At 45.3% G+C, this 18,672-nt stretch overlaps 1 protein-coding gene across 3 annotated transcripts in view; it reads right to left on the bottom strand.

The window, feature by feature from the left end:
* Positions 1-12,381, bottom strand: part of LRIG1 (leucine rich repeats and immunoglobulin like domains 1) — a 114,263-nt gene extending 101,882 nt beyond the window's left edge. For all 3 annotated transcript variants that reach the window (XM_012099707.4, XM_042235984.1, XM_027958185.3), the window contains exon 1: positions 11,562-12,381. In XM_012099707.4, the coding sequence (XP_011955097.2) occupies positions 11,562-11,779 (218 nt within the window). In that variant the 5' untranslated portion in view covers positions 11,780-12,381. The remainder of the gene's footprint in view (positions 1-11,561) is intronic.
* Positions 12,382-18,672: the final 6,291 nt, after the last annotated feature.

Raw genomic sequence — 18,672 nt, 5'->3', positions numbered from 1 at the left:
GAGGTGCCCTCGTGAGAGGGCACACGCCTACCCTGTTTCCCTTTACTTCCCTGGGGGCATCCAAACGAGGATACCACTCAGAAGCACCAAACACGGAAGGTGATTGAAGTAAGTATCCTAGACACAGAGTAAATTGACTGATTCTTACCATTCACTAAGTAGTGTAAGTTTATTACTTCTTTGTTTCAATTCAGATAGACTCCTATACTTGAAGATGAGCAGCCTTAGAAATCATACATCGCTTTACAGAAAGGAAATGAACCGATCAGATCAAGGTCACACTGCCAAGCAGGGGCAGAACTGGGATAAAACCCCAAACTTTCCAGATGTCCAGCCATTTTCTCAACCGTCCACACTCCTGCCTTCACAGCTTTAAGACAACTATTAGTTTTTTCCCTTTTAGGTCAATAGTTTTTACCCCTCTTTGGTCCAGAACCCCTTTAAGATGCTTAATGACAATGTTAGCCCCTTTCTGCTCAGAAAGATGCAGCAAGTTTTGAGATTTCACATACAGTGTAGTTCCCTACACTGCCCCCTCCCCTCCCCCCACCCCAAATAATATTTGAGGTCAGCCAGTCTTTATTTTAGGATAGTCTGAAATTCAATATAATCAATTCACAGTTCTGTTTCAAATGAACTTGTGAAAGGATCCAAAAATCTCCATAGGAGATTTTTCTCTTGGACAAAACACAACCATCAATGAAGCCAAACCACTGTGGCCAAGAGTCCCACACAGACACCAAATCTGAGAAAACATTCAGAGGAATTTGGGATGGGGCAGACTTTAAGAGTTACAAAACATTTCAGTTCGCTTTCTGGGTCTCCTCTCCTCCAAAGAGAAAGGAAACTCCATTCCATTTGAGCTGGAGTTTCTGCATCCATCACTTTGCTGGATCAACAACCGACTTCCTGGAAGCAACAAGCTCTGCTGGCTGTTTAGAAGTTTTGCAAGCTCTGGGAGCTTGTGTGCCAGAAACTCACACCAGCCCAGGTGTAGGGAAGAAATCAAGGGAAAAAAATTTTAATTAAAAATAAAATGAAAACTAAAATGTAGGCAAGACGCATAGTACTGGACCAAGGTCCTACACAGCAGAAATCAGATGAAACAACAACGTTCTCCTAATTTATAAAGTAGAAATTAGACTCACAGTCAGAATTTCTCAGTTTTAAGTGCCCTCCCACCCTGTAGATCTTTCTTAACCCCTTCGGTGTGTGCTTCCACTTCCCTAAACACAGAATGCCCTGTAAGATGGTATCTAATCATATACCATATAAATTTTATTAAGCTTAATACATGCATGAATTTAACCTGACATGTAGGACAGCTTTTAAAACCAACGAACACCACAGGATCCATACAGAATTAGATTTTCACAAACAGAATATAGAAATCATTCCACAGACTTTGATCAAGTGGATTGGTATGTAACTCCCATTCGGACTGCTAATTAAGCTGCACCCAGCATGAAATCCATTCTAAAAGTCTCTCCTAACCAACAAAGTAACAGGCTGCAGAGAAATTAAACTATGCACTTCGACAAAACCAAACCAAACCAAACCATTCTGCAGCTACTTGAAGAAAAGCATTTTCAAATCCGTGTGAAGTTTAAATCAAGCACAGAGGGTTCCAGGAACATAGTTCTTTGCTTTGGGGGGATTTTCTTCCAGGGTGCCTCTCACTCTATTTAAAGCAGACTCAAGTAGCCACAGCTGGAGGGTCATGCTTACAAAGTAAACAATAGTTAACTTGATTCAGACTCACGACTTTAACTACAACCAATAGCTAATTACCCCTCTATTAACCAACAGTACCTGAAATATCACTTTTTAAATGACCCATTTGGAATTATGCTTGTTCACAAAATAATTCTAATCAATAATTAACAGCATAGAAGAAACTTCCCAATGAACAGCTACATGGGGAGAGATGAGAGTTCCTCAGAATTACCACATTTCAGGCAAAGGGACAATGGGACAAAGGAACTAAGTACCGAGAGAGAGAGGATAGAGGAGAGAGAGAGGGAGGAGAGAGAGAGGAGAGAGGGAGAGAGAGAGGAGAGAGGGAGAGAGAGAGGAGAGAGAGAGGAGACAGAGAGAGATGAAACTATTCTGAGCGCACACAAACTGAGAGGGCACACACTATGTGCTCAATAAACATTCTTTAAAGGTTCAGTTTACCAAAAACTCCCTTTGGAAAAACAGACTTCAATGATTTCCCCCCACCCAAAAGGCTGTTACAGTTAACACTTCTTTAAACCACCCTATAGCAAATAATATATGTAAATTACATCTCAAAAATAAGTGTATCTTAATTTTTTTTAACCTATCTATATTTTCAGATGAAGTGATATGCTTGGATTTGCTTTCCCCCCAAAAAAAAAAAAAAAAAAAAAAAACCATGGGCACAAGTCTATTAAGACATAGATTAAACAAAAGAGGCCATTATAAAAAATAACACAAATAACAAATGCTGGGGAGGGTGTGGAGAAAAGGGAACGCTGGTGCGCTATTGGCGGGAATGTAAATTGGTAGTCAATATGAAAACAGTATGGAGGGTTCTCAAAAAATTGGGCTTCCCTGGCGGCTCAGTGGTAAAGAATCCATCTGCCAATGCAGGAGCCACGAGTTCAGTCCCTGAGCTGTGAAGACCCCGCATGCTGCGGCGTGACGAAGGCCATCCGCCGCGACTGCTGAGCCTGTGCTCGAGGTTCAGGAGCCGCGGCTACTGGGACTGCTAAAGCCCAGGAGCGGTCCTGTTCCACAACGCGAAGCCAGCACAGTGAGAAGGCCTCACACTCCAACCAGACCCCACTCATCACAACTGGAGTGAAGCCTGCGTAGCAACGAGACCCAGCACAGTCATAAATACATAAATTATTCAAAAATGCACAACTAAAATTGCTGCTGCTGCTAAGTCGCTTCGGTCGTGTCCAACTCTGCGTGACCCCATAGACGGCAGCTCACCAGGCTCCCCCGTCCCTGGGATTCTCCAGGCAAGAACACTGGAGTGGGTTGTCCTTCTCCAATGCATGAAAGTGAAACGTGAAAGTGAAGTCGCTCAGTCGTGCCCAGTGACCCCAGGGACTGCAGCCCACCAGGCTCCTCCGTCCACAGGACTCTCCAGGCAAGAGTACTGGAGCGGGGTGCCATTGCCTTCTCCGACAACTAAAACTAGACCTACCATATGACCCAGCAATCCCACTCCTGGGTATAAGTCCAAAAAACAAACAAAAAGACTAATTAAAAACGATACAAGCACCTCAGTGTTCATACTAGCATTGTTTACAACTGCCAATACATAGAAGAACTTAAGTGCTTATCAACAGATGACCAGATAAGAAGATGTGCTGTGACATCCAAATAGACATGTGAAATGGAAAGCTATTCAGTCACAAAGAATGAAATTTGCCATCTGAAGCGGCACAGATGGACTTGGAGGGCATGAGGCTAAATGAAACAAGTCAGACGAAAAGACAAGCACTATATGCTATCATTTATATGTGGAATCTAAAAAAATACAACAAAGTCGTGAACATAAAGAAAAAGAAGCAGACTCACATATATAGAGAACAAACTAGTGGTTACCAGTGGCAGGGGGAGGGGGGTGTCAATGCCTTTTCACCCAGCTTGAAGTGCTAAAGCTGGGGGTACCAACGAAGAGCACTGTGACTACCAAATTTGGAAATAAAGTGACATTATCCATTCCTTAGTTCTAAAGTGCTTGATTCTGCTCACTCTGTATCTAACAGGCCATCATCAAGTAGGTAATCCAGTGAGGAAGAATTTTATCAGTGCAATGTACGCCCTGACCAAGATAAGTAGGAGCAAAGGATAGGAAGAGGAGGTGGGGGTTGGGGGACACCTCCTAAATACTGTATAATACAGTCTTAGAAGATGAAGTTGTATGATTTGTTTTTAATCAGCTAAAAAAAAAACTTAACTCTCCACTATCTTGTTTCTCAACATTTAGGTAATTATATTGCAGGACAGAACCTCACTCCTCTGATTCATTTTCTTCCCAATAATAAGAGACCTCAAGGAAAAAAAAAAGTACCTACAGATCAAAAAAGATTAGAGACTTGGGCACCACAAAAGTTTAAAGAATAATCAATGCAAAGTGCTTCAAAAGAAGACAGGTCATGCTTTCTTTAAACTCTCTGAAGGCCACCTTTTGCCAAAATAAACTGAATGAGCAGTGATTGGAACCTGCATCCTGGTTCATAAGGAAATCAAGATGTATTAGGACTTATGGAGATGAACGGATTGGTTGTTCACACAATGGGCTTTACTGGTTATGCTAGATTAAATAGTAATAAAGACGCAAACAATCACAGCCGTTCATGTGGGCAAGGCTGTGAATCACGGTCATTCACGGGGGAAGGGAGGCAGGTACAGGTGCAGGGGCAAGAAAAGCAAACGGCTTTTCAGGTGGCATCCTTGCCAGATTCCACGGGTGACCCTGTGCTCAATGCCCATGTCCCCTATAAAGTTTACTGCACGATGGCAGACAAACCAAACACACAAACAATGTCAGACATCTCCAGCCCTGTGCAAACCACCCTACAATCATCTCCCTTCACATTACCTCCTCCCTCAAACATTTCCACAGAGAAGTGGGCACAGCAGAGGATTCAGCCAGCCCCAGAGTTCGTAACCTAACCCTTGTTTGGAAGAGTGCACCTGCATGTTTCCAAGCAATTGACCGAGCTTCTCGGTAGGGATCAGTTTCAATGAAACCCTGAGAAATAATAGGATAAAATTATTAGTTTAAGGGCCTCTCACTTCTCAGCCTCCTTCCCATACCCCACCTCCCAGGAGGGTAATGCTCAATAGACAGATGTATTTGCACAACTGGAATACATTTATAAACTACCTCAATCATTTTTTGCTAATTGCATAATTTGTATAATTTTTTGCAACTGTTCACAGAGTCCCCCCTTGAATTTGTCTGAGCTTCCCTAGGGCACACAAAGCTTCACTGTATCCATATCACCAGAAACTTTCTGGCAGAAGGCCACTTGAGGTCTGAGCCCTGCCACCTGCTCCCAACAAATGAGATCTTCATGTCAGGAAAGCACTCTTCCCAGGAAGCCTCTGTCACCAGGAACTCTGACTTGGAGAGACCCACCATGCCACAAGAGGATACAAAACCTGTTAAAGGCAGGGTGAGGGGGGTGGGGGGGTGGCGGTCTTAGCCTCTGATGCTCTGAATCATCAGCGAGGTGACTGACCCACACTGGATTAGGCTGAATACACGTATCACCTAACTTTGTCTTCATAGCAGCTTAAGGTAGAATATTATGATTCCTTCTTTTAGAAACAAAGGGAAGAGTTTCACCACAAATCACACACATAGCTGTAGGGTGGCGGAGCCAGGAATGGACCCTAGAAATAATTTCCAGTCTCATCATCACTACTGTGGAGTGAATGGTGACTACTGGGTGCCATCAGCAGGGAGGAGGCATCCAAATCATTACCAGAGAAGAATAAAGGAAGCTATGCCCTCATCCGCTCTTTCCTCCATCACTAACCCAACCAAGACCTGAGGAACAATTAGGCATCACATGCCCAGCTACAGGACAAAGCGAAGAGCTGAAGGCAGGACACCAAAAGCACGAAACCCGGGGGAACAGGGAAGCAGCTTTTTAAAAAACAGAGTGACTTTTATAAGTAGACTGGGTTTATAGCTTGTGTTTTAGAAGATTATGCATAAAGTATATTGAAACCACACGTAAAGTACTAAATTATATAAAACATATTAGTTGAAAAATGTATAAAGCATAAAGCCTTTGACTAAGAAAAATTCATAAGCATACCCCTCAAAACCCTAAAAACCAGGATACAAATTAGCAACTTTCAATCAGACCATAGACAAACCACAAGTTACATTTTTTCTATAATCCTTATTTAACTACTCATTTTGCTTCATGGCAACAATGGTCCTGTATCAAGCTCTTCAACAGAAAATTTCTCAGTCTACTCATATAGTTGGCCAATTAATAGGTAAGTCTGGACTGCCATTTTAAACCCCACAGTTATATAGAAAAAATAACTCCAAGAGGGTTAACTATTGTGCGAATTTTTACCTCTAGTCTCCGAAGTCCTATTTCTCTGGGGAAATACGAACAGATCTGAGTTCGTGACAGATTCCCACGCTTTAACATGAAACAAACGCAGAAGACAACCACAGTACTGACACACACTATGAACGGAAGCCAGGACGTAGACGGAATGGGCCACAGGCTCAAAGACATGCGTAAGTCGTTAAACACCACCACTAACGGTTCCTCAATTTCCCATCGGCCAGGAAACATTGGGGATTTTTAGATGTATTTCCCCTCCTCTGCCTGGGATTCTTCCTCCTACCCCTCCTCCTCCTGTCTCAAGACAATGCCTCCAGCCTTTGAAACTGCATCCATTGTAAACAGCTCTGAATATTAACAGACCCCAGAGTTCTACTCTAAAAGACCCCCAGGGTTTCAAATTGCAGTTGCTGGGGAGGGGAAAGGTCCCCAATGAGTAAATGTCACCAAGCTCATTCACAAGTCATTGAAAATCAGGCTTGCTCATGAAACTTGGTCTTTAAACCTATGGGCTAAGTCAGAGGAATCCCTCTAAGTTTTAAACCAGAGATACTGGTACAATCAACCTCCTTGACTGCTTACAGCAACTTTCAGTTCAATGACTCCCTTCAGCAGATTTCCCTCTCTGGTGGATGTCACTTTTGAAATAACCAGTGGCTATTTTAAACCACCTCCTTCCCCAGATAACAGACCTCTGGGGCTGCAGCAGGTGCAGAGAGCTAGGCCGGGAGTATTGTTAAGTCGCACAAAACCCTAGCGGCTCTCCTGCATTCCTGTCCACCCTGAAAGAGAAGATGCTGAAAAGGCTTTGCACCAGGGAGACACCTCTGCAGAATGGGGGAGAGGCCCTTTCATTGTAAGCATGGTGTCTGAGGGAGAGTAAGGTCAACCAGAGGTCATCCCAATGTGCTCAGGGAAGGCTTCGTGGGGAATTCAGGCCTAGGCATTAATAGAAAGGGAGAGAGACTTACAGCCCCTGGGGCAGAGCTGGAAGTCCCGTGGAGCTGGACATCCACTGAGACCCAGATCTGATTACTCTGCACAGAATTGTCACCCTTCTGGTGATGAAGAAGTACTGCCCACAACACATTCAAAAGTCCAAAGGTTGGGAAATCTGATGACCTGACGTAAATATGAAAAGAGATGAGCATGCTTCTTTGTAAAACTGTCCCTTGTTAAAGGGGGCACGAACAGCCCTGACATAGACTATAGGCAAGAGACACCTTGGGCTTTGGGGTCTCTGGGCACTTCCTAATTTCAGTCCTCAAAACTTAGATTTTATGACCGTAATTTTGCATCAAAGGGACTTAAATCCTGTGTCTAAAAAAGGCACCCAATTTCATTTCCCTGATTTGCCCTTATTCAAAAAAAAGTGTCATAAGGGATGAAGGCGTCCCAGGTGGCTCATTGGTAAAGAATCTGCCTGTCAAGCAGGGGATGCGAGCTGGAAAGATTCCCTGGAGAAAGACATGGCAACCCACACCAGTATTCTTGCTGGGGAAATTTCATGAACAGAGGCGCCTGGGGGGCTACAGAGCTGAACACTACTTCATGGCTAAACAACAACGACATATCAGATAGGTGCTCCATCATGTAGAGGAGATGAAGCCAGGCTTCTGACACTTGAAAAGAAAAGGACTCTGAGCTCAGGCTAAAGCTCCCCCAAACTTTAAAAGCACTTGCACTTCTCAGATTTTCTCTCTGCCATTACCCTGTGTTGGACGGGCTCCCTCTTCAGAACAAACCTGTCCATCCCCACGAATTGGATGTTCATGGTCTGCTGAATTCTTCTTAAGTGATAGGAAAATAGGCAGAAAGAAAGACCTCAGGCAATACAGACCATTATCTACCTCTTAAAACACACACACACACACACACACACGCACACGCACACGCACATGCGCTCGCGCGAATCTTATCTTTGGTTCTGAAATAATTTGGTCCTATGCACTTTAGATCTAATTTGCATAAACAGGATGGAAACTATTTCCCAAACCCCTAATTCACAACACCCTGCACACCTGGGCCTTCCAGCACAGCTGTAAAATTTGAAAGACAAAGGCCCTCTTTGCTCCCCAACAACAATGGGAACCACCATGGGGCTTGCGTTTTGTTTTCTAATATAATCCTAAGTACCACTTAGGTGCCCAAACTGACAAAGAAGTTCGACTGAGTCCCCTGGGTTTGGTACTGCAAACAGGTAGGGAGACGAAACACAAAGAGAACCAATCAATACATTTGTCTTAATGTGACTTAGAATGACCACACTCGGTGACCTTTAGGGAGTGTCCTTGCTTTCAAACATCAAGTCATCTTCCCTCCAAGCTGAGAATCAGTGGTTCCTCCTCCAGGGCCTGCCTGCCTTCCTATCGCAGTCCCATTAGCTCATCATTGAGCTGCCAGACCCTGTGAACAAGGAAAGCTCTGCTCAACTTTATGCCACAGACAAAAGTCGAAGGTAAATTGTCTTTAATGCATCTTAAACAGCTTCTGAAGTCACACTCCCCCAAAGCAATTTCAAAGAAAGAAAACATCTGAGTTCTAAGAAGTTCAGAGTCTCCTTAGGTTCTGGGAAGTTTGAAGAAAGCTTGGCAGAGCTGGGAGCTATTTATGAATGTGCTGGTTGGACTAGGCCGTTCTCACCTACGTAATGGGATGGCAGACTCAGTTATGGCTCAACTACTACAACTATAAGTTATTGTGTTGAATAAGTTATCCTCAGGCCCCAGGAACGAACATATTTTTCCTTCTCCCAGCACTATTCCAGTTCTGTTATTCCAACTGCATTTACATCCACTAAGGACTTTTACTTTCCTTATGCGGGGCTTAATAGCAACTCCAAAATTAGATGCACTGCTTACAAAAGCAAAAGAAAAAAAAAAAGCTCCGTAAAGCCACAGGTCCCCTTCTATCTCAAACCCACAGCCTGAAATTAAACTAGCTGCAGTAGTAAATCTAGTTCATGGGGTTATAAACTAGCTCAACGCACTTTCTAGACACAATGGACTCAGAGGGTGTAAAGTTGCTGAAGGTATAACGTATTTTATTATATATATAGACAGAGACTTTCTCCCCTCAAGTCTTACTGAATCATAGCCAGGAATATAAAACATAAATATCCTGATGGAAAATTCAGAATTAGACTAAGGACTTAAATGGAGAAATGTGAAGTCTGGGGGCGGAGGGGGAAATATTTACCTAATTGTTCTTTAATCAGAAGAAAAACAAACAAACAAACTTCACAAACATTTTTTCAAAGGACATACATTTCTGTACTGAATACTGTATTGCCACATACTAACCAGAGGCCATACTACTCACTTAAAACCTAATCAGTTAACACCATAATCAGTATAATCAAGTCTCCTGAAGTTCAAAATAGCCAGTTTTGTATTCACTGATCATCAAATGTGTTGGGAAAAGAGAAAAGACTGCAATTTTAAAGTTATTTATGACTTGTGAAATATCACTCTTTAGGCGACAAAAGCCCCCCAAATACAACCAGTAGTTTTGCTCCAAAAATTAAAGGGCAAGGAAAAGAGGATCTTGTGGCCACAGGAAAGTGAAAACAAGAGGACACCCTATCCTCGCCAGGAACCCCCCACTTTTCTGAACTTAGTGCCTTGCCCGTGACGCAACCGACACTGACATTGGGAGTCACTATTCCAACAGGTGAACACTTAAGCAGCTACTCTGATTCCATGACTTGAAAAAAATAAAATAAAATAAACTACTTTAGAGTATGTAAAAAACCCACAATACCCCCAGACTGCCCCAGCTATATACAATACTACCAAATGGCAATTCTGGGGTCTACTTCCCACTAATTTACATGGCCACCACCTGTGTTAAAATCCCACCACCTGACCACTGGTTTTCCCTAAGTCAGGGAATTCCAAAGCAGCAGCAGAATGCTGAAGAGAAATCCTGTGCATAAGGGTCGAGTTTCACACCGGCGCAGGATGGGTCGCTAAGCAGTGTGGAACGTTAAGGGATCTGTTAACTCTCAGAGACACAGGATCTTCACGTTGGAAAGGAATTAACTTCTCTCCCCTTATGGCAGCCTGAGTCTCAAACCACATGTTCTTACATCAAGCCACAGGTGTTGATTAAAACTGGTGTCACCAGTTTTGTTTCTCTTTTTGAAGAGTGAATGTCACGCCTGAGGTTACTACTGTGACTCTTGTATGTTCTAGGAATATGTCCAATTATTCAACTAAAAAGCAGACTATTCAACCTAGGCCTCTTCTGGAAGGTACTAACAGTTCCGCAGAGATGCTAATTACTGATAGCTGGACAGGATTTTGACTCATGAAGCAGATTTGTTAGAAATTTTAAAAGGTTGTGACATTCTGCCAGGTTTACACAACTCCGTATTTGTGTTTTCCTGAGAAGTGGCCCACCAAGTCCCAAAATCCTGACGGCACAGAGATGAGCCTCTTGCGGGTTAACACACTCTGCTGAAATCAGAGTCTGGCACCCGAGTCTCCCGCCCTCTCCCTAAGTAGCATTACTCCAAGACTCATTTGCACCATTTATAGAGGAGAAATGCTACAGGGTAGGCCCCAAGATGCACTGGATCGGCAAGCCCTAGGAGTTCCCTAGGGAGCAGACAGGAAGGATCTGGAACACAGTTCCCTAAGATGCCAACCAGGGGGGAAAGGACCAACTTCCAGCAGTCATAGATCTCCAGGAACTGAGAGTCCCCTAACTCAACTCGGGGAGTCCTCCAGACTTTTCTGCGGGGGGCCAGAGCCAAGTCAGGCCACCAGACTGGTGGATGAGGAGGCGGCTACGCACACTCTCACTAATAAATGATGTAAATGGAAGACTGGAGCCAAAAGTCACCTTCATTCATTACCCACTGAAAGGCCGAGCAGCTCAGACAAGAGAGGTGGATTATAGGAGAGGGGAAAAAGAAACACTTGCGGACCCCTAGACAGACTTCCTCACACTCTCCCCTCCAGATGTTTCCCGCTCTCCACCCACACAGGCACACTTACCTCCTGACTTTTCACTCACCCTCTTACCGCCACACTCCCACCCACACAGCAACTCCCAAATGGCCCTCACGAGCCACGCTCACTCACCTCCAGACCCCTACGACACTTTTTCTTCTCCAGAACCTCAAGACCCACATTCGCTCACCTTAAGACCCCAAAGACCCACGTTCGATCTCATCCTTCCCCCCACGAGGTACACTTCCCGCCTTAAGACCCCAAAGACTCACGCTCGTGCACCTCCACACACTCACGAGACTCACACTTTTCCCATCCAGACTTCTTCGCACGCAGTCTCCTCCAGATCCCCAAGGACCATGTCACCACTACAATCCCACACTAACAGTTTTGCAGCTCATTCAAAGCTGACACACACGCAACTCAATGTGTAGCCCCTTTTCGAAGAAGCACCCTAGCTGTCCCGTTCGCAAGTGACAGCCCCCCGGGGCGCGAGGAGGGCGTAAAGGGCGGCACTTACAGACTCCGCGTCCAGGCGGGCAGGTCCCCTGGCAGCGCCGCCAACCCGCGCCCGCCGCAGTCCAGAGAGTCCCCAGCGCAAGCGCAGGCGGCGGCGCAGGGCGCCCGCGGGCCGGCTGTGGCCGATGCGGGCTCCAGCTGAAGCAGCAGCAGCAGCCAGAGGAGAAGACAAGGCGAGCGGCGCGGGGCCCCGAGCGCTCCGCGGACCGGCCGCGCCATCTTGTCTGGAGCGCGCAGCGAACTCCCAGTGCTGGGGCTGCAAAGTCCGGGGCGACCGCCGGCACGGGCGGGCCTGCAGGAGCTCCGCTCCGCACTAGGCTCAGTGCCGGGGCATGGCTACCAGCATAAGTTCTCTTTGCGGTAGAGACTCTGGCGCTCAGGGGGCCCCCGGTGCCTGGGCTACTCTGCAGAGCCCGGAGGGGGCCGCGAACCCCGCGCCCATCCGGGCCGACCCGTCCGTGCTCGCTGAGAACCCCACGGAGCCCAGCAAAAGGTGCTTGGCTGACGCTCCTCGTTCCCCCGCCACGCTCCTGGCCGGGCTTCGGAGTCCCCGCGCACACCAAGTGCCGCCGCCGCTGCGAGCAAGGAGCTCGGGTTCACAGCAGAAGCTCTGCGCCCGTAGGCATATTCCTCGCGGCTCCAAGCGTCCAGATGCAGACTCCGGGCTGGACGACGCGGCCACCCCCGCAGTGCTCCAAGGGCCCGGTGCGCCTAGCTGTCCCAGCGCCTCAGGCAGAGCGCGCCCGCGCGGTCCCGGGCTCCGCACGCCGCTCCGCTTAGCTAGAACCCCGCAGACCTCGCGGCCGAACAATCAGCCTCTCGCCGCTCGCTTCCCAGCGGCCCAGCCCGGGCCGGTCCCGAAGCCCCGCCCCCGGCCGCTCGCCCTCACACACCCCCTGGGCTCGGCCGCCCGCGGCCTCCTGCCGGCCCACGTTGGATGCTTTGCAACAGCGCCCCGCCCCGCCCCCGGCTGCTGTTCATTGGCTGCCGGGGTCCACGGCGGGCCAGTTTGTACGCCCATTGGAGCGTTCACCATGATCCCGCCCCTCCCGCCTCTCCGGCCACCCCACCCCAGTCTCTTTTCCCACCCAAGGTGTGAAGGGCGGGGGACTGGGAGGAGAAAGGGAGAGTCGGCCTCTGGCTCTTAAAGGGGACTTACTGACTGATGGAGGAGGGGGATGCACAATGGAGAGAGGTGGAATAAAAGTATGCCCTCTGGGTGTACGGGAGGAGAAAACTTCGGTAAAGAAGGCACTGCCCCCACTTTGGAGCGTTCTGGCCTCAAAGTTTCTTCCCTCCTTCCAGTCTGCACACAGGGCCGGCGACTTAAAGTTTACACCCATTTTCCAGATGTATGCAGATTTAAAACTTCACTAATCTACTGCTGGGGGCATCTTTAGTTATTTTGTTAGGGGTGACCGCCTTCCTCTCTCACAACCGGGAGCTCTTTTTGGCTCCTGACTTGTTCCTGACTCCTTAAATGTAGCAATATGTCCTTGATTACTAAAATGAAAGTGTAATGCGGGCAGAAACCGAATCGGAAAGGTGTACGCAGTGTCACCCCCATCCCCACCTCTGCCCTTGTGAGCTGAAGGGTTATCCTGGAAACACTCCAGCCTTCGATATAAAGGGGTTGCTTTGTTTGTTTAAATCACATCCTTTTAAAACCAGTTTTCAAGAAGTTATACATCAAGAACTCCTAAGAGACAGAATAAAAAGAGAAATAATAATTCTTACCAAGTTACTAACTTTGGCTCCTACTGGTCCGACAGCAGTAGCCAAGTGTTAACGACAGCGCAAAGAGTAAGGCGCGCACTTCGCTCAGGGGGGCGCGCGCGCACACACACACACACACACACTCACACAGAGTAAAAAAGTTACAAGATTAGCACATTAAGATATAGCTGCTCCTATCGGCGTTGTGGTTTGCTGGTGTCTCATGTCCCTTCCCAAGAGCACGCAGGTTTCTAACATAACTGCACACATTGTCAGGAAAATTAAGTGAGTCGTGTCTGTTGAAAAACATTTGCTCCAGCAACTTAAATCTGACTTCTGTGTTACCAAAAAGAAAGGAAGATGTTCCTCAGAAAGAAAAAAAAAATTTAAGTATTGCTTCATTTTTGATACATTCTATGGGGCTGCTTTAATTGAGATGTTAAATTTTCCTCAGTCAAGAAAACTTCTTTTCTTTAACCAAAACTGGGTTTGGGCTTGGTAGTCACGTGGTTGCTGGTTTCCTTTCTTTTTGTTCCCTCCTTCCCCTCCTTATCCTCCTCCAGCTTCTACTGATTCACTATGCTATCAGCTACTGGTGCCTCCTGTTTTCCTTCCTTCCTCCATTCCCTCCTCCGTTTCTCTCTTTCTCCTTCTCTCTCTCTCTGCAAGATCTCAATAGTAATGCCCAAAGCAAAGCACAAATATGTGTGTAAATTAATCCAAATATGATTCCCAAGGAACACTATCAGAAAAAGGCTGTACCTGATCTATTCTACCAAGACCTTAACCAGCTTTTATGTTTCATTTGTGACCCAAACTAAACATACACCATCCATTTGGACAAGAAGAAATATACCTCTTTGTTACAATGCCTTTCAGTAAAATGATATTAATAAGCAGAAAGATGGAATTTAAAGGGCCCCGAATTGGTGTAGTCCTCTACGGCAAGGTTTCTGAAACTTTTCATAACCAAAGAACACAAAATAGTAATTTAATGCAGAATACCCATGGAGTACTTCCTTAAACAAAGCTATCAGACCTGCCCTGCCCCACCTCCAGTGAAACAACACATGCCCCAGAAACAGACTGAACTCACTGAACCCCTCGAGAGGCTGACCTAAAATTACCTTTCAGGTTTGTGCCACAATTGGTATTATAAAAAGGACATTTATTGTCAAATGTTTTTCCAGATGCTTGTGGGTGCACCTGTGAGATGCTTTCTTGGAGGGTAGGGAGGTTGGACCTGAGAACTGGCAAGGTAAGGATGTGCTCACAAGTCTAAAGCAGCCCCTGTGGTCTGGTTACCACGCAGCCAGAGAGAAGGATTCCAAAACCCAGGAACACTTGCAGGCACCGGGCGCCTGAGCCTTGGCAGTTCCCCTTGTCTACAGCAGAGCATGAAGTCATGTCTGCTCCCCATACCATGTATGGAAGTTTGCCCATATACTAGCAACCTGCTTGGGACTGAAGGGAGAGTGTGGGCTTGGAGAGCTCAGGGGAGAATTCAGCTGTAGCCACAACTTAAAATCACAAAGACCTGAATAACAACGAGGGCAAGTTTCTAAGGGAGTCTCTGTCACTGCTTACAAAAAGGCAAACAGTGGTCTACTAAGCATGGAGCAACAGCTGACTTGGGCGTTGTGGGTTCTCATTTTCCTCCACTGCCATCTCCTCAATTTTAAACTTACTCCTTGAAGGGGGTCATTCAGGGATTTTTAGGCTTTCCACTTCGTTTTAATCCACGAGAGACCAAACGCTAGGACCAGCATGGACTCAAATCCCCCCTCCCATCCCAAATCTCTGCAGGATTCTCTTAAATACAGCAGTTGTAGCAGTTAATCACCCTAAACTCACTGAAAGAGACAAACCCCAAATCTAAATAGCCTGAAATCACCAAGCAGGAGAAAAGCAAATGACAAAATAACAAGAGAACAGATTGATGACATGGATTTTTTTTTTTTTAAAGAAAACACAAATTCCAGGAGACTGAATTGGGGCAGTTTATGGCAGTTCTAGATGGTGGTTTTAAAGAACGCCAGATTCAGACGTGCTTTCTGACTGTGAGAAGAGATTTTACACTATGTTCAGTACATTCAAAGAGCACCGGGGCTGTATTCAGAAGACCTGGATTCTAACCAAGACCTGTTACCCATGAAACCTTCGCCCAGTCATTTCCTTTAAGCCTCACTTTTCTCAAATGGAAAACAAAAAGAATGGTACTTTTGACCCAGTGCTAAGACAGTTAGGGAACGATCTGTTCTGATATAGGACCTGGGGGACTTTGTCAGTCATTTGGGCCTATATACATAGACGATTTATTTTTAAGGTATTACTGAATTTTAAGTCTGAAAAAAATTGAGCGTGCAGGTACATACCGTAGATGGAATATCTTAGTAGTTGCTTAGTAGTAGCACAGAGGGTTCCTCCCACCCCCAGGCAGGCCACAAAGGGTTAATAATTACCTATAAAACCCCTGAAGACTTGCAGGGTGATGACAGCCCTGCTTTGAGCCTGTTTTGTATCTCTCTTCCAAGGAAAATAAAGCTGTGTACTCATTAACTCCTTCCTTGCAATAACTGTGTCAATGAGACAGATAGGTAGAGAAGGTGACAGGAATTCAAGGGATGGAATATAAGAAGAGACAATTTGGAGATTTCTCTGTCCCATCCCAATTTTTCCCTTGATGGAAGTGCAGAAATGTATACTTTATTGTACATTCTCTGGCTACTGAAATATTCATTAATGCCCCCAAAGGGTGCCAGGCTGCAGCCACTGCATTTCCATAGCAAGAACGGCTGTCGCCTGAAGTTCATCTGTCCCCTCCTGCTCCTGCAGAGCAGAATCCACCAGGGGCCCCAAACCACTAGAGGCCACGTTCTAACACAAACTAGACCCTGTATGTTTGACTGGTTCACTGAATGACTAAGGAAAAGCTTTATGAAAGCTAGGAACATTTCAAAATTTTGAGATTCTGGTGTGAGGATCAGTGTAAGACGCAGCCTGTCTGCTCCAATGATGAAAAAACGGCTAATATCATCACAGAGGCTGTAACTCTCACCACCAATCTGCTGCCTTTACAATTATTACTTGCAACCACACATGACAGAGGAGAGAGGCGGGAAATCGAAGTTTATGCTTTACTGCCAGAAACTCAAAAGCAACACCTCAATGTATATAAAGAACAGCACATTTATCATGTTCTAATAATAATCTTCATGAAGTCATATACCTTATATTTTTCAAAGGAAGGTCACATCATAACAACAACTGTCATTTACAGAGCACTTATTCTGTGTCTGTCCCTTGGCAGAGTACTTTACGTACTTTTTTAGTGAGGTAGAAGTTGAGAAAAATGGTCAAGGTCACACAAGCTAATAAGTGACAAGGCCAAGATTCAAACCGGCTGTGAGGATACCAAAGATTCATTATGACATTTGAGCCTCATAAACTTCAAATATGACAATTGTTATTGTTTCCACTTTATAGATGAGAAAGCTGAGGTTAAACGACATGTCAAGGTCCCACAGAGTCAAGAAAACATAGAACCTTAAATCCATTTCAACCATCATCACACCCGCTTTATATTCAGAAAATGTCTTAAGAGATGCTCATGTTGCTTGTTTTTCAAGGATCCTGTGAGAATGGATGAAATTTCTTTCCTCTTCAACAGTGGTGAATCACTTTCCTGAATTTTCTCTCTGATTAATAAGTAAAATATTTTACAGACGAATATATTGGTCTTTCCCCCCACCATACATGGCAGGATTTGTATAATAATAAAGGTTAACCATTAGTGACCAGTTACTATGCACTAGGCATTATGTGGCATTATGGCTTAATTTTTACTGAAGTCACCTAAGAATTCTGTGAGGTAGGCATTGGAAAGATTATTTTATAGATGAAGACTCCAAGACTCTAGTCAATCAACCAACCCAAGCCACATCCTTGTTAGGCGGTTCAGGAATCAAAGCCTCTGCTAATTGACAGATAAATCATCAGAATCACAGTTAACCCGCCATTCCCTCAGCAGTTTCTACCGCAATCATTTTTTGTGTTTATCTTTCCTCCTAGACTGGCAGCTCATTAAGTTCAGAGCCCGAACTTAGCCCAGCATCAGGCACGTGGTAGGCACGGAGGCAACATTTGCTACCTGACCCTTGCTGCCCTGTGAACAGGGAAGCGTATCAGCAACCTCTTCCATCTACCATCTAATACAGGCTGGCTCTTCTGTTCTGTGCACCAGCAGCATAAATGCACCTGAGCGTGTCAGACACTCCAATCTCAGCTCCCACCCAGACTCAATGGATCAGGATCTGCTTTGAAACAAGGTCCCCAAATGACTTGCTTGCACACACAAAGTTTAAGAAGTATCAGGTTGCCTTACACATCCCATATATAAACCTCCTCTGTCTCTCCCATCACTGCCAAGAGGACAGACCACACTTAATGCATTTTCATATGCTTATGTGTATATGTTTACATTTTCCATATTTTCACAAGCCCTCAATAAAATAATTCCCAAAATATAGGCAGGCATGTGGTTTGCCTTATTGCCCCTTAACGGAAGAGCATTCAAAACATCTGCTGCCCATGAGATTCTGGTCAAATCCTCCGTGCCATTCAGTTCTCCTTTATTCAGGCTAATAAGAAGCATTTGAGAATTTTATGGCCTGTTGTATTTGTTTCCAAAAGGATGCTGGGGTTTTTGACACACTTCAAATTTATCGTAAATGTATAGCCAGACATATACATAGTATGCTTTTCACTGTCACTGTCCTCCATGAGCTACATTCTTTAGGTAATCATTTAAATATCCTCATTTCCCTGAGGGAGTTCTGACACTCTTCTTGGATTTAGATATTTAGAAAGACTTTGTCTTATCACCAGATTCCCTCCCTACACAAAAAACACTATTTTTTCTTCTCTGAAGTACATTAACTAAGAAGGCAAGGATATAGGTTAATCGCCTGCAAAAATGGCCACCAATAATTTCTTCCATCAAGATGTAGAGCATATTTTCTCTCCCTCTTTGAATCTGGATTGGTTCTGTGACTTGCTTTGACCAATAGAACATGGTAGAAGTGATACTGCACCAGTTCTAATATGTGTGTGCCAGCACCACATGAGCAGAGATATGCCATCCCCACTGAACCTGGCCCAAATTCCTGACCCACAAAATAGGAACCAATAAAAACAGATCTTCCTTTAAGCCAGTAAGTTTTGGAATGATGGGTTATGCAGCAGTAGATATCTGAAACAACAAATGTGGCTAAGAGGACATGTAATAACATGTGAGTAGATGGGGGGAGGGTGGGGAATTAAATCTAATCAAATGAACCTGTCATTAGGAGTGCCCAAAAAATGAGTGTTATCACTTGACCTTCCTGGCATGTTTG

Source organism: Ovis aries, chromosome 19 (assembly GCF_016772045.2).
Source record: "Ovis aries strain OAR_USU_Benz2616 breed Rambouillet chromosome 19, ARS-UI_Ramb_v3.0, whole genome shotgun sequence".
Lineage (NCBI taxonomy): Eukaryota > Metazoa > Chordata > Mammalia > Artiodactyla > Bovidae > Ovis > Ovis aries.
The sequence above is the reverse complement of the archived record's forward strand: the minus strand, read 5'-3'. Positions and strand labels throughout refer to the sequence as shown.